Source organism: Mobula hypostoma (assembly GCF_963921235.1).
Source record: "Mobula hypostoma chromosome 13 unlocalized genomic scaffold, sMobHyp1.1 SUPER_13_unloc_1, whole genome shotgun sequence".
In the NCBI taxonomy this organism is placed as follows: Eukaryota; Metazoa; Chordata; class Chondrichthyes; order Myliobatiformes; family Myliobatidae; genus Mobula; species Mobula hypostoma.
Genome location: NW_026948145.1, coordinates 740,023 through 767,162, shown reverse-complemented (window position 1 = coordinate 767,162; position 27,140 = coordinate 740,023). Strand labels below are relative to the sequence as shown.

At 50.5% G+C, this 27,140-nt stretch overlaps 1 protein-coding gene across 2 annotated transcripts in view; it reads right to left on the bottom strand.

Moving 5' to 3' along the window:
- Positions 1-27,140, bottom strand: part of LOC134341283 (rho GTPase-activating protein 30-like) — a 100,371-nt gene that overhangs the window by 8,212 nt on the left and 65,019 nt on the right. For both annotated transcript variants that reach the window (XM_063039158.1, XM_063039157.1), the window contains 2 exons: positions 12,253-12,330; positions 10,866-11,288 (listed from right to left, as the gene is read on the bottom strand). In XM_063039158.1, the coding sequence (XP_062895228.1) occupies positions 10,866-11,288; positions 12,253-12,330 (501 nt within the window). The remainder of the gene's footprint in view (positions 1-10,865; positions 11,289-12,252; positions 12,331-27,140) is intronic.

Genomic DNA, 27,140 nt, shown 5'->3' with positions numbered 1-27,140 from the left:
TCACCAGCAGGTAATGAGTAAAGGCTCCCCTTATTCTCACACTTTGCCTCTAACCAATCAGTCACTGCTTTATCCATGCTAGAATCTTTCCTGTAATACCACGAGCTAATTACTTGTTAAAGCAGCCTCATGTGTGGCACCTTGTCAAAGCTCCTCTGAAAATTCAAGTACACAACATCAACCAATTCTCCTTTGTCTGTCCTGCTTGTTATTTCTTCAAAGAATTCCACCAGACTTGCCAGGTAAGATTTTCCCTCGAGGAAAGCATGCTGACTACTGCTTATTTTATCATGTGCCTCCAAGTAACCCAAAACTACATCCTTAACAACTTCCAAAATATGGACGTCAGACTAACTGGCCTATCATTTTTTTTTTCCTACGGCCTCTCTTCTTTCTTGAAGAGTGGAGTGACATTTGGAAATTTTCCAGTGTTTTGGAACCATTCCAGAATCTAGTGATTCTTGAAAGATCATTACTAATGCCTCCACAATCTCTTCAGCCACCTCTTTCAGAACCCTAGACTGTACACCAACTGGTCCAGGTGACACATCTACCTTCAGACCTTTGTTTCCCAAGACCTTTTTCCCTTGTAATGGTACCTTCATACACTTCATGAGCCCTGACACCTGGAACGTCCACCATACTGCTAGTGTCTTCCACAGTGAAAACTGATGCAAAATGCTTATTCAGTTCATCTGCCATTTCCTTGTCCCTCATTACTACCTCTCCAGCATCATTTTCCAACATTCCGATATGCACTCTCGCCTCTCTTTTACACTTCATGAGTCTGAAGAAGCGTTTGGCATCTTCTTTAATATTACTGGCTAGTTTACTTTCATATTTCACCTTTTCCTTCTTAAGGACTTTTTTTAGTTGCCTTCTGTCAGTTTTTAAAAGCTTCCCAATCCTCTAACTACCCACTAATTTTTGCTCTATTGTATGCCCTCTCTTTGGCTTTTATGTTGGCTTTGACTTCGCTTGTTAGCCACGGTTGTATCATCTTGCCTTTAGAATACTTCCTCCTCTTTGGGATGTATATATCCTGTGCTTTCTTAATTGCTTCCAGAAATTCCAGCCATTGCTGTCCTGCCATCATCCCTGCCAGTGTTCTTTTCCAATGAATTTTGGCCAACTCCTCTCTCATGTCTCTGTAATTCCCTTTACTCCACTGCAATACTGTTACATTTGACTTTAGCTTCTTCTCAAATTTCAGGGTGAATTTGATTATATTATGATTACAATTCCCTAAGGGTTTCTTTACCTTAAGCTCTCTAATCAATCCTGGCTCATTGCACAACACCCAGTCCAGAATAGCTAATCCTCTAGTGGGCTCAACCACTAGCTGCTCAGAAAAGCCATTTCATTTTCCCAGTCTATCTGCACATTGTAATCCTCTGTGACTATTGTAACATTGCCCTTTGACATGCATTTTCTATCTCCTGTTGTAATTTGTAGACTACACTACATCTTTACTGCTGCTTGGGGGTCAACTCCCATCAGGGTCTTTTTACCCTTGCAACTGCTTATCTCTGTCCACAATGACTTAACAACTCCTGACCCTATCTCACCTTTCTAAAGAGGTGACTTCACTTTTACCAACAGGGCCACGCCATCCCCTCTGCCTACATGCCTGTCCTTTCGATACAATATCCATCTTTGGATGTTAAGCACCCAGCTATAACCTTCTTTCAACCAGGATTCAGTGATGCCTACAGCATCATAAATGCCAATTTGTAATTGTGCGGCAAGTTCATCTACTTTATTCTATATTCTGCATGTATACTATCAGGTCTCTGCGACTCCAGAGAAAACAATCCATTTGTCCAAACTCTCTTCATAGCTAGTACACACTAATCCAGGCAGTCTCCTGGTAAACCTCTTTGGCACCCTCTCCAAAGCCTTCATACCCTAGAACTACATACAATACTGTGGCCGAACCAAAGTTTTATAGAACAGCAACATGATTTCTTGTCCCATATACCCTGTGACCTTAGCGATGACGCAAGCATGCCTTTCCTTCCCCAGCACCACCACTATTTTATTCTGGTGTCTTCCCCTTTCCTTTCCAGTCCTGAAGGGTCTCACCCGAAACAATAGCTGTTTATTCGTTTCCATAGATGCTGCCTGACGTGCTGAGTTTCCCCGGCATTTTGTGTGTGTTGCTTTGGATTTCCGGCATCTGCAGAATCTCTGGAGTTTACCACTTTATCGAAGTGTTTTGGCATTTTTGACCTGTACATCAGTACTGTTATGGGTTTTGCCGTTAGCTGTGTATTATCCCCTTACATTTAACCTCCCAAAGTGCAACATTTCACACTTGCCTGAATTAAACTCTATCTGCTATTTCTCTACCGATGCTTTAACTGATTTATACCCTATTCCATCCTTTAACAACCTTCTTCACTCTCCATAACTCCACCATAACATCAACCCAACTACATATTCATCCAGACAAGAACAGAAGTCCCAGCACTAACCCCTGCAGTACACCAGGTTACTGGAGCCTCCCAAAACAACACCCTTCCAGACTACCCTGTCTCTTGCAGCCAAGCCAAGTCCGAATCTAAATTACAGATCTCAGTTACTATGGATCCTGATTAACCTACCATCACAGACCTTGTCAAGTGCCTTACCTCAGACGACAGAGACAACATCCACTGCCCTATCCTTATTCACTTTCAACCCAAAAAAACTCAGTCAGGTCTGTAAGACGTGACCAGCCCCACACAAAGCTATGCTGACCATCCCTGATTCGTCCACATTCATCCAATTGCATCCCTAAGGATCCCCTGCACTGGTCTATCATTTCCTGGATTATCCCCATTTCCCTTCCTAAACAAAAAACAACATTGCTACTTTCCAGTCCTCCAGAACCTCACCTATTGCAAATATCTTCATTATGGTCCATCAGTCTGCTCTGTCAGTAACCTGGGGTAGATCCCATCAGGGATTTATCCCACTATAATGTTTTTCAAGAGACCCAATATCTCCCACTTGATCTGAAAATGCCCTTGCCTATTCAAATACACCACACTGATTTCACTGTCTTGTCCATCCTTGCCTTTAGTGAACACCAGCACAAGGTATTCATTTGGTACCTAACTGCTGTCACACCATGGGTTTTGGTGAGGGCCTCATGCCCTCATGAAGGTGTCACTTTTAAAAATCAGACAGCAGGCCACAACAGCATAGTCAGTACAAAGGTGTTCATAGTGCACGAGAGGTGAAAAACTTAGAAAAAGCATAAAAGTATTTACAGTGCAAAGAAAAAGGCAAAATAACAAAAATGACAAAAAAGAAACATCACCTGTCCTTTAGAACTAGAGCTCCAATCCATCAGTCTGAAGTACCTCACCTCACCTCACCTCACCTCACCTCACCTCACCTCACCTCACCTCACCCTCTCTCCTTCCCACTTACAGCAAAGTGCCCCTCTCAGTAAAATCTCCTTATCCAGGCAAAAAGGGTAGTCCATTCTTTGGAATATGGGGGGAGGGGGAGTCGATACCATGAGCCGGAACAAAAAAGGAATTCACATCCTCCTTCTCAATCACAAATATCCACAAATACATTCATCACGATAAAATCACAATGACATTGCACAACAAAATCAATCAATAACTGGCCATTTTCCAGAAGCCAGCGCTCTTCCCCATCCCCCAAAATGAACTCTTCCACTGAGCCCACACAGAGCATGTGCCACCACAACAGGACCCCCACCCATCAGTCACCCCACCCATCAGACACCCCACCCATCAGTCACCCCACCCATCAGTCACCCCACCCATCAGACACCCCACCCATCAGTCACCCCACCCATCAGACACCCCACCCATCAGTCACCCCACCCATCAGTCAGTCACCCCACCCATCAGTCACCCCACCCATCAGTCACCCCACCCATCAGTCAGTCACCCCACCCATCAGTCACCCCACCCATCAGACACCCCACCCATCAGTCACCCCACCCATCAGTCAGTCACCCCACCCATCAGACACCCCACCCATCAGTCAGTCACCCCACCCATCAGTCACCCCACCCATCAGACACCCCACCCATCAGTCACCCCACCCATCAGTCAGTCACCCCACCCATCAGTCACCCCACCCATCAGTCACCCCACCCATCAGTCAGTCACCCCACCCATCAGTCACCCCACCCATCAGACACCCCACCCATCAGTCACCCCACCCATCAGTCAGTCACCCCACCCATCAGACACCCCACCCATCAGTCAGTCACCCCACCCATCAGTCACCCCACCCATCAGTCAGTCACCCCACCCATCAGACACCCCACCCATCAGTCAGTCACCCCACCCATCAGTCACCCCACCCATCAGACACCCCACCCATCAGACACCCCACCCATCAGTCAGTCACCCCACCCATCAGTCACCCCACCCATCAGTCAGTCACCCCACCCATCAGTCACCCCACCCATCAGTCACCCCACCCATCAGACACCCCACCCATCAGTCACCCCACCCATCAGTCAGTCACCCCACCCATCAGACACCCCACCCATCAGTCAGTCACCCCACCCATCAGTCACCCCACCCATCAGTCAGTCACCCCACCCATCAGACACCCCACCCATCAGTCAGTCACCCCACCCATCAGTCAGTCACCCCACCCATCAGTCACCCCACCCATCAGTCAGTCACCCCACCCATCAGACACCCCACCCATCAGTCAGTCACCCATCAGTCAGTCACCCCACCCATCAGTCACCCCACCCATCAGACACCCCACCCATCAGTCAGTCACCCCACCCATCAGTCAGTCACCCCACCCATCAGACACCCCACCCATCAGACACCCCACCCATCAGTCAGTCACCCCACCCATCAGTCAGTCACCCCATCCATCAGTCAGTCACCCCACCCATCAGACTCCCCACCCATCAGTCACACCACCCATCAGTCAGTCACCCCACCCATCAGTCACCCCACCCATCAGTCAGTCACCCCACCCATCAGACACCCCACCCATCAGTCAGTCACCCATCAGTCAGTCACCCCACCCATCAGTCACCTCACCCATCAGTCAGTCACCCCACCCATCAGTCAGGCAACCTACCCATCAGTCACCCCACCCATCAGTCACCCCACCCATCAGTCACACCACCCATCAGTCAGTCACCCCACCCATCAGTCAGTCACCCCACCCATCAGACACCCCACCCATCAGTCACACCCCACCCATCAGTCAGTCACCCCACCCATCAGACACCCCACCCATCAGTCACCCCACCTATCAGTCAGGCAACCTACCAATCAGTCACCCCACCCATCAGTCACCCCACCCCTCAATCACCCCACCCATCAGTCAGGATCCCACCCATCAGTCAGGCAACCTACCCATCAGTCACCCCACCCATCAGTCACTCACCCATCAGTCAGGCCCCCCACCCATCGGTCACCCCACCCATCAGACAGTCACCCCACCCATCAGTCACTCACCCATCAGTCAGGCCCCCCACCCATCGGTCAGGCCCCCTCCCTGAACCTGGAAACAGCAACAAACAGAAGTGTCACTGTCCTGGAGTGTGCAAGCACAAACAACAGTGTCCAGGCTGTGAAGGGGACCACCACTTGCACCCAATAAGCTCGTGCCCGCACCGCCAGAGATAATGAGAATTACTGAGCTACTGGGGCGGGGAAGAGAGAAAAAATTACCCGGTCTGTCACAGCTGCCATCCTCTGACTTTGTTCTGATGAAATGTTACCTCTCTCCATGGGCACTGTACACCTGGTGTGTGCTTCCCATTTCTTAGCCGTTATTCCAAAGTTCCAAATTCTGGAGATTTCTGCTTGCTTCTTCCCCCTCCCTGACAAGCGCTCACCCCCACCACTGTGCTCATCCTTTCCCCATCCATTCCCTTTGGTCTCTCCATCTGATTTTTCACCCCCTCCCTTCTCTCCATCTGTCCTCTACCCTCTCCCTCCATCACTTCCTCTTTCCTCCCATTCTTCATCCCCTCCCTCTCTGTTCACCCTGTCTCTCTCTCTCTCCCTCCTTCCTCCACTCTCCCCTTACCCTTTCCCCTTTCCCTCTCTCCTGGTGGCCGGGGAGAACTCAGTCCATAAATCAGTGAGCTTGAATGAATCAAGGACAGTGGAAGTAGACAAGTTTATTGTCTTTGTTTGTGCCATGTGCTTCAAGGAATGGAGGCTGCCATTTTGTGAAGCTGCTCTGTAACCTTCAGTTTATGAGCTGTCTCGAGATCTGAGTTTTGCTCAGCAATAGCTGCATCAAAGTGCTTTAAAGAGGACACAGTGATGCTCCTGATATTCTGCTGGACAAGATCATTTTCAAATGAGAAGTTATTTGTGAGGTGCTGTTTCGTATGCTGGAACATGCTGGTTTATAAATGGGGGGGTCTGTGTCTGACCTGAATAACCTGAGCCGACTAACTGACTGGTCAACTCTGATTCAGAATAAAGAAACATCAATTACAAGCTGTTACTTATGAGAATGGCAATAAAATGCTGTTGATTTGGACGAGAGCCAACGGGAAGGTGACACACATTCTCCAGAAAGGGGAGAACCAATAGGAAAGTGACACGTTCTCTGAAAATGGCAGAGCCAATTGGAAGGTGATACACGTTCTCCAAAAAAGGGGAGAACCAATAGGAAAGTGACACACGTTCTCCGGAAAGGACAGAGCCAATGGGAAGGTGACACACGTTCTCCAGAAAGGACAGAGCCAATGGGAAGGTGACACATGTTCGCTGGAAAGGGCAGAGCCAATGGGAAGGTAGTACATGTTGTCCAGAAGGGGAAGAGCCAATGGGAAGGTGGCACATGTTCTCTGGAAAGGACAGAACCAATGAGAAGGTGACACACGTTCACTGGAGAGGGCAGAGCCAATGGGAAGGTGGAACACTGTCTTCGGAAAGGACAGAGCCAATGGGAAGGTGACACACATTCTCTGGAAGGGGCAGAGCCAATGGGAAGGTGACACGCGTTCTCTGGAAGGGGCAGAGCCAATAGGAAGGTGACGTACATTCTCTGGAAAGGGTAGATCCAATGGGAAGGTGACGTACATTCTCTGGAAAGGGCAGAGCCAATGGGAAGGTGACGTACATTCTCTGGAAAGGGCAGAGCCAATGGGAAGGTGGCACACGTTCTCCAGAAAGGACAGAGCCAATGGGAAGGCGGCACACGTTCTCCAGAAAGGACAGAGCCAATGGGAAGGTGACACACGTTCTCCAGAAGGGGCAGAGCCAATGGGAAGGTGACACGCGTTCCCTGGAAGGGGCAGAGCCAATGGGAAGGTGACGTACATTCTTTGGAAAGGGCAGAGCCAATGGGAAGGTGGCACTCCTTCTCCGGAAAGGGCAGAGCCAATGGGAAGGTAACACACGTTCTTCAGAAAGGGCAGAGCCAATGGGAAGGTGATACACATTCTCTGGAGAGGGTAGAGCCAATGGGAAGGTGACACACGATCTCAGGAAAGGGCAGAGCCAATTGGAAGGTGGAACACGGTCTTCGGAAAGGACAGAGCCAATGGGAAGGTGGCACATGTTCTCCGGAGAGGACAGAGCCAATGGGAAGGTGACACACATTTTCCGGAAGGGGCAGAGCCAATGGGAAGGTGGCACACGTTTTCTGGAAAGGGCAGAGCCAATGGGAAGGTGACACACGTTCTCTGGAAAGGGCAGAGCCAATGGAAAGGTGACGTACATTCTCTGGAAAGGGTAGATCCAATGGGAAGGTGACGTACATTCTCTGGAAAGGATAGATCCAATGGGAAGGTGACGTACATTCTCTGGAAAGGGCAGAGCCAATGGGAAGGTGGCACACGTTCTCCGGAAAGGACAGAGCCAATGGGAAGGCGGCACACGTTCTCCGGAAAGGACAGAGCCAATGGGAAGGTGACACACGTTCTCCAGAAGGGGCAGAGCCAATGGGAAGGTGACACACATTCTCTGGCAAGGGCAGAGCCAATGGGAAGGTGACCCACGTTCTCTGGAGCGGGCAGAGCCAATGGGAAGGTGACACACATTCTCTGGCAAGGGCAGAGCCAATGGGAAGGTGACACACGTTCTCTGGAAAGGGCAGAGCCAATGGGAAGGTGATGCACGTTCTCTGGAAAAAGCAGAGCAATGGGAAGGTGACCCACGTTCTCTGGAGCGGGCAGAGCCAATGGGAAGGTGACACACATTCTCTGGAAAGGGCAGAGCCAATGGGAAGGTGACGCACGTTCTCTGGAAAGGGTAGAGCCAATGGGAAGGTGACGCACGTTCTCTGGAAAGGCAGAGCCAATGGGAAGGTGACGCACGTTCTCTGGAAAGGCAGAGCCAATGGGAAGGTGACGCACGTTCTCTGGAAAGGCAGAGCCAATGGGAAGGTGACGCACGTTCTCTGGAAAGGCAGAGCCAATGGGAAGGTGACGCACGTTCTCTGGAAAGGCAGAGCCATTGAGATCGAAACACAACAACTGATGAGCAGTGTATGAGAGTGAGCAGCTTCGAATACAAAGCTGTGACAGCTCGCCAGGACAAGCACGGCAGATGTGAAGGAGCCCACGTTGGACACGTGGAGATCACAACGGGACCACGAGGAACACCTTGCCAGCCTTGACTCATTGCCCAGGGATCACCTGTCCTTTACCTGATGGACGGTCAGGTGTGCACACAGTTAGTCAGGTTGTGCTTACTAGTTGAGACAGTAAAGGTACCTGTCAGTAAATACAGATTCTCTCTGCCTAACTCATCATTATCCCAGTCAGCATCTCACAAAAAACAAAACCTGCCCATGAGGATTCTGTCACAGCCTCAGTAAAGCAAAGACCCCAGCCGCCCCAGACATTCTCTCTCCTCTGCTCTCCCTTCAGGCAGAAGATACAAGGCCAGAAAGCACGTCCCACCAGGCTCAACGACAGCTTCTATCCTGCTATCCGGCTACTTAAAGATTTCCTGGTACCTCAGCTGGACCGTTGCCCTCACAATCGACCTCGTGATGATCTTGTACCTTATTGTTTACCTGCACTGCACTCTCTCTCTGACTGTAGCACTTTAATTACTTTGGTTCTGTCTTCACTAAGGAGGACATAAATAATCTTCCAGAAATAGTAGGGGACAGAGGGTCCAGTGAGATGGAGGAACTGAGCGAAATACATGTTAGTAGGGAAGTGGTGTTGGGTAAATTGAAGGGATTAAAGGCAGATAAATCCCCAGGGCCAGATGGTCTGCATCCCAGAGTGCTTAAGGAAGTAGCCCAAGAAATAGTGGATGCATTAGTGATAATTTTTCAAAACTCATTAGATTCTGGACTAGTTCCTGAGGATTGGAGGGTGGCTAATGTAACCCCACTTTTTAAAAAATGAGGGAGAGAGAAACCGGGGAATTATAGACCGGTTAGCCTAACGTCGGTGGTGGGGAAACTGCTGGAGTCAGTTATCAGAGTTGTGATAATAGCACATTTGGAAAGCGGTGAGATCATCGGACAAAGTCAGCATGGATTTGTTAAAGGAAAATCATGTCTGACGAATCTCATAGAATTTTTTGAGGATGTAACTGGTAGAGTGGATAGGGGAGAACCAGTGGATGTGGTATATTTGGATTTTCAAAAGGCTTTTGACAAGGTCCCACACAGGAGATTAGTGTGCAAACTTAAAGCACACGGTATTGGGGGTAAGGTATTGATGTGGATAGAGAATTGGTTAGCAGGCAGGAAGCAAAGAGTGGGAATAAACGGGACCTTTTCAGAATGGCAGGCAGTGACTAGTGGGGTACCGCAAGGCTCAGTGCTGGGACCCCAGTTGTTTACAATATATATTAATGACTTGGATGAGGGAATTAAATGCAGCATCTCCAAGTTTGCGGATGACACGAAGCTGGGCGACAGTGTTAGCTGTGAGGAGGATGCTAAGAGGATGCAGGGTAACTTGGATAGGTTGGGTGAGTGGGCAAGTTCATGGCATATGCAATTTAATGTAGATAAATGTGAAGTTATCCACTTTGGTGGCAAAAATAGGAAAACAGATTATTATCTGAATGGTGGCCGATTAGGAGAAGGGGAGGTGCTACGAGACCTGGGTGTCATTATACACCAGTCATTGAAAGTGGGCATGCAGGTACAGCAGGCGGTGAAAAAGGCGAATGGTATGCTCGCATTTATAGCGAGAGGATTCGAGTACAGGAGCAGGGAGGTACTACTGCAGTTGTACAAGGCCTTGGTGAGACCATACCTGGAGTATTGTGTGCAGTTTTGGTCCCCTAATCTGAGGAAAGACATCCTTGCCATAGAGGGAGTACAAAGAAGGTTCACCAGATTGATTCCTGGGATGGCAGGACTTTCATATGAAGAAAGACTGGATGAACTGGGCTTGTACTCGTTGGAATTTAGAAGATTGAGGGGAGATCTGATTGAAACGTATAAAATCCTAAAGGGATTGGACAGGCTAGATGCAGGAAGATTGTTCCCGATATTGGGGAAGTCCAGAACGAGGGGTCACAGTTTGAGGATAAAGGGGAAGCCTTTTAGGACCGAGATTAGGAAAAACTTCTTCACACAGAGAGTGGTGAATCTGTGGAATTCTCTGCCACAGGAAACAGTTGAGGCCAGTTCATTGGCTATATTTAAGAGGGAGTTAGATATGGCCCTTGTGGCTACGGGGATCAGGGGGTATGGAGGGCAGGCTGGGGCGGGGTTCTGAGTTGGATGATCAGCCATGATCATAATAAATGGCGGTGTAGGCTCGAAGGGCCGAATGGCCTACTCCTGCACCTATTTTCTATGTTTCTATGTTTACTCTGCATTGTTACTGACCAGAGAGCAAGACAAACTTGTCCCTGATCTCTGTACATGTGAGAATAATAAACCAATTCCAATTCCTCTCAATTCTCACTCACCTTCTCCGTCTTCCTCCTCTTCCCCCAGATCCTCCTCCTCCTCCTCCTCCTCCTCCTCGTCACCCTCTGCTTCCTCCTCCTCGGCTGTGTCAGTCTCGGCCTGGCTGGCACTCGGCAGCGGCGGGCCCCCCTGCCCCTCGAGGGTGACTCCCGGGGTCTGGCCCTCGGCGGCTCGGTACAGGAGGTTTCCGAGGTGCTGGGGCAGGGAGACGGAGAAGGGGCCGGAGATGTGGAGAGCGACGCGGCGGCCGGCCCTCTCGCGAGCATCCTTGGCGGAGCGGGGCGAGTCAGGGCCCCCGCGCAGTACAGGCCGGCCCCCCTCCTCCAGGGGCAGCGAGCAAAAGGCCGGCTCCTCGGTGTCCAGCGGCCGGCTGGAGAAACTGTCCCGGCGGCTCAGCGAGCTGCTCCCATGCGGGGGCGTTCCTGAGGGGGGACAGGGTGAGCGGGAGAGAGGGGGAGACGGAAGGGATGGAGAGGGGGTGAGGGGGAGAGATGGGGAGAGGGGAGAGGGAGGGGTGAGGGGAGAGAGGAGGGAGGGGGAGAGGGAGGGGAGTGAGGAGGGAGGGAGGGGGAGTGAGGAGGGAGGGGATGAGGGGGAGAGAGTGGGGAGAGGGAGGGTGGTGAGGGGGAGATGGGGAGGGGGTGAGGGGGAGAGGGAGGGGGTGCGGGGGAGATGGGGAGGGGGTGAGGGGGAGAAGGAAGGGAAGAGGGGAGGGGTAGATGGGGAGGGGGTGAGGGGGATAGGGGGGAGGGGGTGAGGAGGATAGGGTGTGGGGGGAGGTAGGGAGGGAGGATATAGAGAGGAGGAGGGAGAGGGTGAGAGGAATAGGGAGGGTGGAGTGGGTGAGGAGGATAGGGAGGGTGTGGGGGGATGTAGAGAGGAGGGGGGTGAGGGTGAGTGTGGAGGGAGGTAGGGAGGGGGGATATGGAGAGGAGGGGAGAGGGTGAGGGGAGAAGGGAATAGGGAAGGATGGGGAGAGGGCGATAGGTGGGGGAGACAAGGATGGGGTGAGCATGGGGATAAGGAAAAGGGTGTGAGAGGGGAGCGAGTGAGAGCAGGATTGTGAGGGAGGAGTTGTGAGTGGGTGAGGGCAGAGGGAATAAGGTTGAGAGTGGTGGAGGCGAAGAGGGGTTTGAGTTTGAGAGGGGAAGGTGTTATAGGGAGGGAGAGCAGAAACAAGGGAGTGGTGAGAATGGTGAAGGGAGAAAGGAAGGAGAGAGATTAGAATGGAAAACTGAGGTCCTAGTTCAGCAAACCACAAGCACCCAGCACACTACCATGGAGAGACTGGGCCGGCAATCGACGTCGGGAGGACGATGGTAAGGTGAAGTGTTCCCCATACAGAGCTGCAGCCACATTCCCAGAGCAAGGGCCACTCAGACTCACCGTCATTGGTGAAGGGTGCTGAGCTCAATGAGTCCATGCTCTTCGCTGGCCGCAGGGTCATGGATGAGGTCTTCAAATCTGCAGCAGGAAAAGGTGGAGGAACAGAGGGTGTTTAAACAGGAAAATGGAGAGACAGACCAGTTTTTACAAATCTCATTCAATCCCAGCAGACCCCACCACTTCCCATTTATGCTCAATTCAATCCCAACCTTTCCCATTCACTGCCTACCATCCACACTCCAAATGGACCCACCCCTTCCCTATCACTCCTACAATCCACCGGCCCAAGACCCACCATTCCCATTCACTCCCATCGTCCACACTCCCGAGACCACCATTCCCCTTCATTCCCATTGTCTACACTCCCGAGACCACCATTCCCCTTCACTCCCATTGTCTACACTCCCGAGACCACCATTCCCCTTCACTCCCATCGTCCACACTCCCGAGACCACCATTCCCCTTCACTCCCATTGTCTACACTCCTAACGAGACCACCATTCCCCTTCACTCCCATTGTCTACACTCCTAACGAGACCACCATTCCCCTTCACTCCCATTGTCTACACTCCTAACGAGACCACCATTCCCCTTCACTCCCATTGTCTACACTCCTAACGAGACCACCATTCCCATTCACTCCCATTGTCTACACTCCTAACGAGACCACCATTCCCATTCACTCCCATTGTCTACACTCCTAACGAGACCACCATTCCCATTCACTCCCATTGTCTACACTCCTAACGAGACCACCATTCCCATTCACTCCCATTGTCTACACTCCTAACGAGACGCACCATTCCCATTCACTCCCATTGTCTACACTCCTAACGAGACACACCATTCCCATTCACTCCCATTGTCTACACTCCCGAGACCACCATTCCCATTCACTCCCATTGTCTACACTCCTAACGAGACCACCATTCCCATTCACTCCCTTTGTCTACACTCCTAACGAGACCACCATTCCCATTCACTCCCATTGTCTACACTCCTAACGAGACCACCATTCCCCTTCACTCCCATTGTCTACACTCCTAACAAGACCACCATTCCCCTTCACTCCCATTGTCTACACTCCTAACGAGACCACCATTCCCCTTCACTCCCATTGTCTACACTCCTAACGAGACGCACCATTCCCATTCACTCCCATTGTCTACACTCCTAACGAGACGCACCATTCCCATTCACTCCCATTGTCTACACTCCTAACGAGACACACCATTCCCATTCACTCCCATTGTCTACACTCCTGAGACCACCATTCCCATTCACTCCCATTGTCTACACTCCTAACGAGACCACCATTCCCATTCACTCCCATTGTCTACACTCCTAACGAGACACACCATTCCCATTCACTCCCATTGTCTACACTCCCGAGACCACCATTCCCATTCACTCCCATTGTCTACACTCCTATCGAGACCACCATTCCCATTCACTCCCATTGTCTACACTCCTAACGAGACGCACCATTCCCCTTCACTCCCATTGTCTACACTCCTAACGAGACCACCATTCCCCTTCACTCCCATTGTCTACACTCCTAACGAGACCACCATTCCCATTCACTCCCATTGTCTACACTCCTAACGAGACGCACCATTCCCATTCACTCCCATTGTCTACACTCCTAACGAGACCGACCATTCCCATTCACTCCCATTGTCTACACTCCCGAGACGCACCATTCCCATTCACTCCCATTGTCTACACTCCTAACGAGACCACCATTCCCATTCACTCCCATTGTCTACACTCCTAACGAGACCACCATTCCCATTCACTCCCATTGTCTACACTCCTAACGAGACACACCATTCCCATTCACTCCCATTGTCTACACTCCCGAGACGCACCATTCCCATTCACTCCCATTGTCTACACTCCTAACGAGACCACCATTCCCATTCACTCCCATTGTCTACACTCCTAACGAGACCACCATTCCCCTTCACTCCCATTGTCTACACTCCTAACGAGACCACCATTCCACTTCACTCCCATTGTCTACACTCCTAACGAGACCACCATTCCCCTTCACTCCCATTGTCTACACTCCTAACGAGACCACCATTCCCCTTCACTCCCATTGTCTACACTCCTAATGAGACCACCATTCCCCTTCACTCCCATTGTCTACACTCCTAACGAGACCACCATTCCCCTTCACTCCCATTGTCTACACTCCTAACGAGACCACCATTCCCCTTCACTCCCATTGTCCACACTCCCGAGACCACCATTCCCCTTCACTCCCATTGTCTACACTCCTAACGAGACCACCATTCCCCTTCACTCCCATTGTCTACACTCCTAACGAGACCACCATTCCCCTTCACTCCCATTGTCTACACTCCTAACGAGACGCACCATTCCCATTCACTCCCATTGTCTACACTCCTAACGAGACGCACCATTCCCATTCACTCCCATTGTCTACACTCCTAACGAGACCACCATTCCCATTCACTCCCATTGTCTACACTCCTAACGAGACCACCATTCCCATTCACTCCCATTGTCTACACTCCTAACGAGACCACCATTCCCATTCACTCCCATTGTCTACCCTCCTAACGAGACACACCATTCCCATTCACTCCCATTGTCTACACTCCCAAGACCACCATTCCCATTCACTCCCATTGTCCACACTCCCGAGACCACCATCCCATTCACTCCCATTGTCTACACTCCTAACGAGACGCACCATTCCCCTTCATTCCCATTGTCTACACTCCTAACGAGACCACCATTCCCCTTCACTCCCATTGTCTACACTCCTAACGAGACCACCATTCCCATTCACTCCCATTGTCTACACTCCTAACGAGACGCACCATTCCCATTCACTCCCATTGTCTACACTCCTAACGAGACGCACCATTCCCATTCACTCCCATTGTCTACACTCCTAACGAGACACACCATTCCCATTCACTCCCATTGTCTACACTCCTGAGACCACCATTCCCATTCACTCCCATTGTCTACACTCCTAACGAGACCACCATTCCCATTCACTCCCATTGTCTACACTCCTAACGAGACCACCATTCCCATTCACTCCCATTGTCTACACTCCTAACGAGACCACCATTCCCATTCACTCCCATTGTCTACACTCCTAACGAGACGCACCATTCCCCTTCACTCCCATTGTCTACACTCCTAACGAGACCACCATTCCCCTTCACTCCCATTGTCTACACTCCTAACGAGACCACCATTCCCCTTCACTCCCATTGTCTACACTCCTAACGAGACGCACCATTCCCATTCACTCCCATTGTCTACACTCCTAACGAGACGCACCATTCCCATTCACTCCCATTGTCTACACTCCTAACGAGACCACCATTCCCATTCACTCCCATTGTCTACACTCCTAACGAGACCACCATTCCCATTCACTCCCATTGTCTACACTCCTAACGAGACCACCATTCCCATTCACTCCCATTGTCTACACTCCTAACGAGACACACCATTCCCATTCACTCCCATTGTCTACACTCCCGAGACCACCATTCCCATTCACTCCCATTGTCTACACTCCTAACGAGACCACCATTCCCATTCACTCCCATTGTCTACACTCCTAACGAGACGCACCATTCCCCTTCACTCCCATTGTCTACACTCCTAACGAGACCAGAATTCCCCTTCACTCCCATTGTCTACACTCCTAACGAGACCACCATTCCCCTTCACTCCCATTGTCTACACTCCTAACGAGACCACCATTCCCCTTCACTCCCATTGTCTACACTCCTAACGAGACCACCATTCCCCTTCACTCCCATTGTCTACACTCCTAACGAGACCACCATTCCCCTTCACTCCCATTGTCTACACTCCTAACGAGACCACCATTCCCCTTCACTCCCATTGTCTACACTCCTAACGAGACCACCATTCCCCTTCACTCCCATTGTCTACACTCCTAACGAGACCACCATTCCCCTTCACTCCCATTGTCTACACTCCTAACGAGACCACCATTCCCATTCACTCCCATTGTCTACACTCCTAACGAGACGCACCATTCCCATTCACTCCCATTGTCTACACTCCCGAGACCACCATTCCCATTCACTCCCATTGTCTACACTCCTAACGAGACCACCATTCCCATTCACTCCCATTGTCTACACTCCTAACGAGACGCACCATTCCCATTCACTCCCATTGTCTACACTCCTAACGAGACGCACCATTCCCCTTCACTCCCATTGTCTACACTCCTAACGAGACCACCATTCCCCTTCACTCCCATTGTCTACACTCCTAACGAGACCACCATTCCCCTTCACTCCCATTGTCTACACTCCTAACGAGACCACCATTCCCCTTCACTCCCATTGTCTACACTCCTAACGAGACCACCATTCCCCTTCACTCCCATTGTCTACACTCCTAACGAGACCACCATTCCCATTCACTCCCATTGTCTACACTCCTAACGAGACCACCATTCCCATTCACTCCCATTGTCTACACTCCTAACGAGACCACCATTCCCATTCACTCCCATTGTCTACACTCCTAACGAGACCACCATTCCCATTCACTCCCATTGTCTACACTCCTAACGAGACCACCATTCCCATTCACTCCCATTGTCTACACTCCTAACGAGACCACCATTCCCATTCACTCCCATTGTCTACACTCCTAACGAGACCACCATTCCCATTCACTCCCATTGTCTACACTCCTAACGAGACGCACCATTCCCATTCACTCCCATTGTCTACACTCCCGAGACGCACCATTCCCATTCACTCCCATTGTCTACACTCCTAACGAGACACACCATTCCCATTCACTCCCATTGTCTACACTCCTGAGACCACCATTCCCATTCACTCCCATTGTCTACACTCCTAACGAGACCACCATTCCCATTCACTCCCATTGTCTACACTCCTAACGAGACCACCATTCCCCTTCACTCCCATTGTCTACACTCCTAACGAGACCACCATTCCCCTTCACTCCCATTGTCTACACTCCTAACGAGACCACCATTCCCCTTCACTCCCATTGTCTACACTCCTAACGAGACCACCATTCCCATTCACTCCCATTGTCTACACTCCTAACGAGACCACCATTCCCATTCACTCCCATTGTCTACACTCCTAACGAGACCACCATTCCCATTCACTCCCATTGTCTACACTCCTAACGAGACGCACCATTCCCATTCACTCCCATTGTCTACACTCCTAACGAGACCACCATTCCCCTTCACTCCCATTGTCTACACTCCTAACGAGACCACCATTCCCCTTCACTCCCATTGTCTACACTCCTAACGAGACCACCATTCCCATTCACTCCCATTGTCTACACTCCTAACGAGACCACCATTCCCATTCACTCCCATTGTCTACACTCCTAACGAGACCACCATTCCCCTTCACTCCCATTGTCTACACTCCTAACGAGACCACCATTCCCCTTCACTCCCATTGTCTACACTCCTAACGAGACCACCATTCCCATTCACTCCCATTGTCTACACTCCTAACGAGACGCACCATTCCCATTCACTCCCATTGTCTACACTCCTAACGAGACGCACCATTCCCATTCACTCCCATTGTCTACACTCCTAACGAGACCACCATTCCCATTCACTCCCATTGTCTACACTCCTAACGAGACCACCATTCCCATTCACTCCCATTGTCTACACTCCTAACGAGACCACCATTCCCCTTCACTCCCATTGTCTACACTCCTAACGAGACCACCATTCCCCTTCACTCCCATTGTCTACACTCCTAACGAGACCACCATTCCCCTTCACTCCCATTGTCTACACTCCTAACGAGACCACCATTCCCATTCACTCCCATTGTCTACACTCCTAACGAGACCACCATTCCCATTCACTCCCATTGTCTACACTCCTAACGAGACCACCATTCCCCTTCACTCCCATTGTCTACACTCCTAACGAGACCACCATTCCCATTCACTCCCATTGTCTACACTCCTAACGAGACCACCATTCCCATTCACTCCCATTGTCTACACTCCTAACGAGACCACCATTCCCCTTCACTCCCATTGTCTACACTCCTAACGAGACCACCATTCCCCTTCACTCCCATTGTCTACACTCCTAACGAGACGCACCATTCCCATTCACTCCCATTGTCTACACTCCTAACGAGACGCACCATTCCCATTCACTCCCATTGTCTACACTCCTAACGAGACCACCATTCCCATTCACTCCCATTGTCTACACTCCTAACGAGACCACCATTCCCATTCACTCCCATTGTCTACACTCCTAACGAGACGCACCATTCCCATTCACTCCCATTGTCTACACTCCTAACGAGACCACCATTCCCATTCACTCCCATTGTCTACACTCCTAACGAGACCACCATTCCCCTTCACTCCCATTGTCCACACTCCTAACGAGACCACCATTCCCCTTCACTCCCATTGTCTACACTCCTAACGAGACGCACCATTCCCATTCACTCCCATTGTCTACACTCCTAACGAGACGCACCATTCCCATTCACTCCCATTGTCTACACTCCCGAGACCACCATTCCCATTCACTCCCATTGTCTACACTCCTAACGAGACCACCATTCCCATTCACTCCCATTGTCTACACTCCTAACGAGACCACCATTCCCATTCACTCCCATTGTCTACACTCCTAACGAGACGCACCATTCCCATTCACTCCCATTGTCTACACTCCTAACGAGACACACCATTCCCATTTACTCCCATTGTCTACACTCCCGAGACCACCATTCTCATTCACTCCCATTGTCTACACTCCTAACGAGACACACCATTCCCATTCACTCCCATTGTCCACACTCCCGAGACCACCATCCCATTCACTCCCATTGTCTACACTCCTAACGAGACGCACCATTCCCCTTCACTCCCATTGTCTACACTCCTAACGAGACCACCATTCCCCTTCACTCCCATTGTCTACACTCCTAACGAGACCACCATTCCCCTTCACTCCCATTGTCTACACTCCTAACGAGACCACCATTCCCCTTCACTCCCATTGTCTACACTCCTAACGAGACCACCATTCCCCTTCACTCCCATTGTCTACACTCCTAACGAGACCACCATTCCCCTTCACTCCCATTGTCTACACTCCTAACGAGACCACCATTCCCCTTCACTCCCATTGTCTACACTCCTAACGAGACCACCATTCCCATTCACTCCCATTGTCTACACTCCTAACGAGACCACCATTCCCATTCACTCCCATTGTCTACACTCCTAACGAGACCACCATTCCCCTTCACTCCCATCGTCCACACTCCCGAGAACACCATTCCCCTTCACTCCCATTGTCTACACTCCTAACGAGACGCACCATTCCCATTCACTCCCATTGTCTACACTCCTAACGAGACGCACCATTCCCATTCACTCCCATTGTCTACACTCCTAACGAGACCACCATTCCCATTCACTCCCATTGTCTACACTCCTAACGAGACCACCATTCCCATTCACTCCCATTGTCTACACTCCTAACGAGACGCACCATTCCCATTCACTCCCATTGTCTACACTCCTAACGAGACCACCATTCCCATTCACTCCCATTGTCTACACTCCTAACGAGACCACCATTCCCATTCACTCCCATTGTCTACACTCCTAACGAGACCACCATTCCCCTTCACTCCCATTGTCTACACTCCTAACGAGACCACCATTCCCCTTCACTCCCATTGTCTACACTCCTAACGAGACGCACCATTCCCATTCACTCCCATTGTCTACACTCCTAACGAGACGCACCATTCCCATTCACTCCCATTGTCTACACTCCTAACGAGACCACCATTCCCATTCACTCCCATTGTCTACACTCCTAACGAGACCACCATTCCCATTCACTCCCATTGTCTACACTCCTAACGAGACCACCATTCCCATTCACTCCCATTGTCTACACTCCTAACGAGACGCACCATTCCCATTCACTCCCATTGTCTACACTCCTAACGAGACCACCATTCCCATTCACTCCCATTGTCTACACTCCTAACGAGACCACCATTCCCATTCACTCCCATTGTCTACACTCCTAACGAGACCACCATTCCCCTTCACTCCCATGTCCACTCCCGAGACCACCATTCCCCTTCACTCCCATTGTCTACACTCCTAACGAGACCACCATTCCCATTCACTCCCATTGTCTACACTCCTAACGAGACGCACCATTCCCATTCACTCCCATTGTCTACACTCCTAACGAGACCACCATTCCCATTCACTCCCATTGTCTACACTCCTAACGAGACCACCATTCCCATTCACTCCCATTGTCTACACTCCTAACGAGACGCACCATTCCCATTCACTCCCATTGTCTACACTCCCGAGACGCACCATTCCCATTCACTCCCATTGTCTACACTCCTAACGAGACACACCATTCCCATTCACTCCCATTGTCTACACTCCTAACGAGACCACCATTCCCATTCACTCCCATTGTCTACACTCCTAACGAGACCACCATTCCCATTCACTCCCATTGTCTACACTCCTAACGAGACCACCATTCCCCTTCACTCCCATTGTCTACACTCCTAACGAGACCACCATTCCCCTTCACTCCCATTGTCTACACTCCTAACGAGACGCACCATTCCCATTCACTCCCATTGTCTACACTCCTAACGAGACCACCATTCCCATTCACTCCCATTGTCTACACTCCTACGAGACCACCATTCCCATTCACTCCCATTGTCTACACTCCTAACGAGACCACCATTCCCATTCACTCCCATTGTCTACACTCCTAACGAGACCACCATTCCCATTCACTCCCATTGTCTACACTCCTAACGAGACCACCATTCCCATTCACTCCCATTGTCTACACTCCTAACGAGACCACCATTCCCATTCACTCCCATTGTCTACACTCCTAACGAGACCACCATTCCCATTCACTCCCATTGTCTACACTCCTAACGAGACCACCATTCCCCTTCACTCCCATTGTCTACACTCCTAACGAGACCACCGTTCCCCTTCACTCCCATTGTCTACACTCCTAACGAGACCACCATTCCCATTCACTCCCATTGTCTACACTCCTAACGAGACCACCATTCCCATTCACTCCCATTGTCTACACTCCTAACGAGACCACCATTCCCATTCACTCCCATTGTCTACACTCCTAACGAGACCACCATTCCCATTCACTCCCATTGTCTACACTCCTAACGAGACCACCATTCCCATTCACTCCCATTGTCTACACTCCTAACGAGACCACCATTCCCATTCACTCCCATTGTCTACACTCCTAACGAGACCACCATTCCCATTCACTCCCATTGTCTACACTCCTAACTCCCATGTCAGACCACCATTCCCCTTCACTCCCATCGTCCACACTCCCGAGACCACCATTCCCCTTCACTCCCATTGTCTACACTCCTAACGAGACGCACCATTCCCATTCACTCCCATTGTCTACACTCCTAACGAGACCACCATTCCCATTCACTCCCATTGTCTACACTCCCGAGACCACCATTCCCATTCACTCCCATTGTCTACACTCCTAACGAGACCACCATTCCCATTCACTCCCATTGTCTACACTCCTAACGAGACCACCATTCCCATTCACTCCCATTGTCTACACTCCTAACGAGACGCACCATTCCCATTCACTCCCATTGTCTACACTCCTAACGAGACCACCATTCCCATTCACTCCCATTGTCTACACTCCTAACGAGACCACCATTCCCATTCACTCCCATTGTCTACACTCCTAACGAGACCACCATTCCCCTTCACTCCCATCGTCCACACTCCCGAGACCACCATTCCCCTTCACTCCCATTGTCTACACTCCTAACGAGACCACCATTCCCATTCACTCCCATTGTCTACACTCCTAACGAGACGCACCATTCCCATTCACTCCCATTGTCTACACTCCCGAGACAGACCACCATTCCCATTCACTCCCATTGTCTACACTCCTAACGAGACCACCATTCCCATTCACTCCCATTGTCTACACTCCTAACGAGACCACCATTCCCATTCACTCCCATTGTCTACACTCCTAACGAGACGCACCATTCCCATTCACTCCCATTGTCTACACTCCTAACGAGACACACCATTCCCATTTACTCCCATTGTCTACACTCCCGAGACCACCATTCTCATTCACTCCCATTGTCTACACTCCTAACGAGACACACCATTCCCATTCACTCCCATTGTCTACACTCCTGAGACCACCATTCCCATTCACTCCCATTGTCTACACTCCTAACGAGACCAGCATTCCCCTTCACTCCCATTGTCTACACTCCTGACAAGACCACCATTCCCCTTCACTCCCATTGTCTACACTCCTAACGAGACCACCATTCCCATTCACTCCCATTGTCTACACTCCTAACGAGACCAACATTCCCATTCACTCCCATTGTCTACACTCCTAACGAGACCACCATTCCCCTTCACTCCCATTGTCCACACTCCTAACGAGACCACCATTCCCCTTCACTCCCATTGTCTACACTCCTAACGAGACGCACCATTCCCATTCACTCCCATTGTCTACACTCCTAACGAGACGCACCATTCCCATTCACTCCCATTGTCTACACTCCTAACGAGACCACCATTCCCATTCACTCCCATTGTCTACACTCCTAACGAGACCACCATTCCCATTCACTCCCATTGTCTACACTCCTAACGAGACCACCATTCCCATTCACTCCCATTGTCTACACTCCTAACGAGACGCACCATTCCCATTCACTCCCATTGTCTACACTCCTAACGAGACCACCATTCCCATTCACTCCCATTGTCTACACTCCTAACGAGACCACCATTCCCATTCACTCCCATTGTCTACACTCCTAACGAGACCACCATTCCCCTTCACTCCCATTGTCTACACTCCTAACGAGACCACCATTCCCCTTCACTCCCATTGTCTACACTCCTAACGAGACCACCATTCCCATTCACTCCCATTGTCTACACTCCTAACGAGACGCACCATTCCCATTCACTCCCATTGTCTACACTCCCGAGACCACCATTCCCATTCACTCCCATTGTCTACACTCCTAACGAGACCACCATTCCCATTCACACCCATTGTCTACACTCCTAACGAGATGCACCATTCCCATTCACTCCCATTGTCTACACTCCTAACGAGACGCACCATTCCCATTCACTCCCATTGTCTACACTCCTAACGAGACACACCATTCCCATTTACTCCCATTGTCTACACTCCCGAGACCACCATTCTCATTCACTCCCATTGTCTACACTCCTAACGAGACACACCATTCCCATTCACTCCCATTGTCTACACTCCCAAGACCACCATTCCCATTCACTCCCATTGTCTACACTCCTAACGAGACCACCATTCCCCTTCACTCCCATTGTCTACACTCCTAACGAGACCACCATTCCCCTTCACTCCCATTGTCTACACTCCTAACGAGACCACCATTCCCCTTCACTCCCATTGTCTACACTCCTAACGAGACCACCATTCCCCTTCACTCCCATTGTCTACACTCCTAACGAGACGCACCATTCCCATTCACTCCCATTGTCTACACTCCTAACGAGACACACCATTCCCATTCACTCCCATTGTCTACACTCCTAACGAGACCACCATTCCCATTCACTCCCATTGTCTACACTCCTAACGAGACACACCATTCCCATTCACTCCCATTGTCTACACTCCCGAGACCACCATTCCCATTCACTCCCATTGTCTACACTCCTAACGAGACCACCATTCCCATTCACTCCCTTTGTCTACACTCCTAACGAGACCACCATTCCCTTCACTTCACTCCCGAGACCACCATTCCCTTCACTCCCATTGTCTACACTCCTAACGAGACCACCATTCCCCTTCACTCCCATTGTCTACACTCCTAACGAGACCACCATTCCCCTTCACTCCCATTGTCTACACTCCTAACGAGACCACCATTCCCCTTCACTCCCATTGTCTACACTCCTAACGAGACCACCATTCCCTTCACTCCCATTGTCTACACTCCTAACGAGACCACCATTCCCATTCACTCCCATTGTCTACACTCCTAACGAGACCACCATTCCCATTCACTCCCATTGTCTACACTCCTAACGAGACCACCATTCCCCTTCACTCCCATGTCCACACTCCCGAGACCACCATTCCCCTTCACTCCCATTGTCTACACTCCTAACGAGACGCACCATTCCCATTCACTCCCATTGTCTACACTCCTAACGAGACGCACCATTCCCATTCACTCCCATTGTCTACACTCCCGAGAGACCACCATTCCCATTCACTCCCATTGTCTACACTCCTAACGAGACCACCATTCCCATTCACTCCCATTGTCTACACTCCTAACGAGACCACCATTCCCATTCACTCCCATTGTCTACACTCCTAACGAGACGCACCATTCCCATTCACTCCCATTGTCTACACTCCTAACGAGACCACCATTCCCATTCCCCATTGTCTACACTCCCAGACCACCATTCCTTCACTCCCATGTCAACCAACCACCATTCCCCTTCACTCCCATTGTCTACACTCCTAACGAGACCACCATTCCCATTCACTCCCATTGTCTACACTCCTAACGAGACCACCATTCCCATTCACTCCCATTGTCTACACTCCTAACGAGACCACCATTCCCATTCACTCCCATTGTCTACACTCCTAACGAGACCACCATTCCCATTCACTCCCATTGTCTACACTCCTAACGAGACCACCATTCCCCTTCACTCCCATTGTCTACACTCCTAACGAGACCACCATTCCCATTCACTCCCATTGTCTACACTCCTAACGAGACCACCATTCCCATTCACTCCCATTGTCTACACTCCTAACGAGACCACCATTCCCATTCACTCCCATTGTCTACACTCCTAACGAGACCACCATTCCCATTCACTCCCATTGTCTACACTCCTAACGAGACCACCATTCCCCTTCACTCCCATTGTCTACACTCCTAACGAGACGCACCATTCCCATTCACTCCCATTGTCTACACTCCTAACGAGACGCACCATTCCCATTCACTCCCATTGTCTACACTCCTAACGAGACCACCATTCCCATTCACTCCCATTGTCTACACTCCTAACGAGACCACCATTCCCATTCACTCCCATTGTCTACACTCCTAACGAGACCACCATTCCCATTCACTCCCATTGTCTACACTCCTAACGAGACGCACCATTCCCATTCACTCCCATTGTCTACACTCCTAACGAGACCACCATTCCCATTCACTCCCATTGTCTACACTCCTAACGAGACCACCATTCCCATTCACTCCCATTGTCTACACTCCTAACGAGACCACCATTCCCCTTCACTCCCATCGTCCACACTCCCGAGACCACCATTCCCCTTCACTCCCATTGTCTACACTCCTAACGAGACGCACCATTCCCATTCACTCCCATTGTCTACACTCCTAACGAGACGCACCATTCCCATTCACTCCCATTGTCTACACTCCCGAGACCACCATTCCCATTCACTCCCATTGTCTACACTCCTAACGAGACCACCATTCCCATTCACTCCCATTGTCTACACTCCTAACGAGATGCACCATTCCCATTCACTCCCATTGTCTACACTCCTAACGAGACGCACCATTCCCATTCACTCCCATTGTCTACACTCCTAACGAGACACACCATTCCCCTTCACTCCCATTGTCTACACTCCTAACGAGACCACCATTCCCATTCACTCCCATTGTCTACACTCCTAACGAGACACACCATTCCCATTCACTCCCATTGTCTACACTCCTAACGAGACCACCATTCCCATTCACTCCCATTGTCTACACTCCTAACGAGACCACCATTCCCCTTCACTCCCATTGTCTACACTCCTAACGAGACCACCATTCCCCTTCACTCCCATTGTCTACACTCCTAACGAGACCACCATTCCCCTTCACTCCCATTGTCTACACTCCTAACGAGACCACCATTCCCCTTCACTCCCATTGTCTACACTCCTAACGAGACCACCATTCCCCTTCACTCCCATTGTCTACACTCCTAACGAGACCACCATTCCCATTCACTCCCATTGTCTACACTCCTAACGAGACCACCATTCCCATTCACTCCCATTGTCTACACTCCTAACGAGACCACCATTCCCCTTCACTCCCATCGTCCACACTCCCGAGACCACCATTCCCCTTCACTCCCATTGTCTACACTCCTAACGAGACCACCATTCCCATTCACTCCCATTGTCTACACTCCTAACGAGACGCACCATTCCCATTCACTCCCATTGTCTACACTCCTAACGAGACCACCATTCCCATTCACTCCCATTGTCTACACTCCTAACGAGACCACCATTCCCATTCACTCCCATTGTCTACACTCCTAACGAGACCACCATTCCCATTCACTCCCATTGTCTACACTCCTAACGAGACCACCATTCCCATTCACTCCCATTGTCTACACTCCTAACGAGACCACCATTCCCATTCACTCCCATTGTCTACACTCCTAACGAGACCACCATTCCCCTTCACTCCCATCGTCCACACTCCCGAGACCACCATTCCCCTTCACTCCCATTGTCTACACGCCTAACGAGACGCACCATTCCCATTCACTCCCATTGTCTACACTCCTAACGAGACGCACCATTCCCATTCACTCCCATTGTCTACACTCCTAACGAGACCACCATTCCCATTCACTCCCATTGTCTACACTCCTAA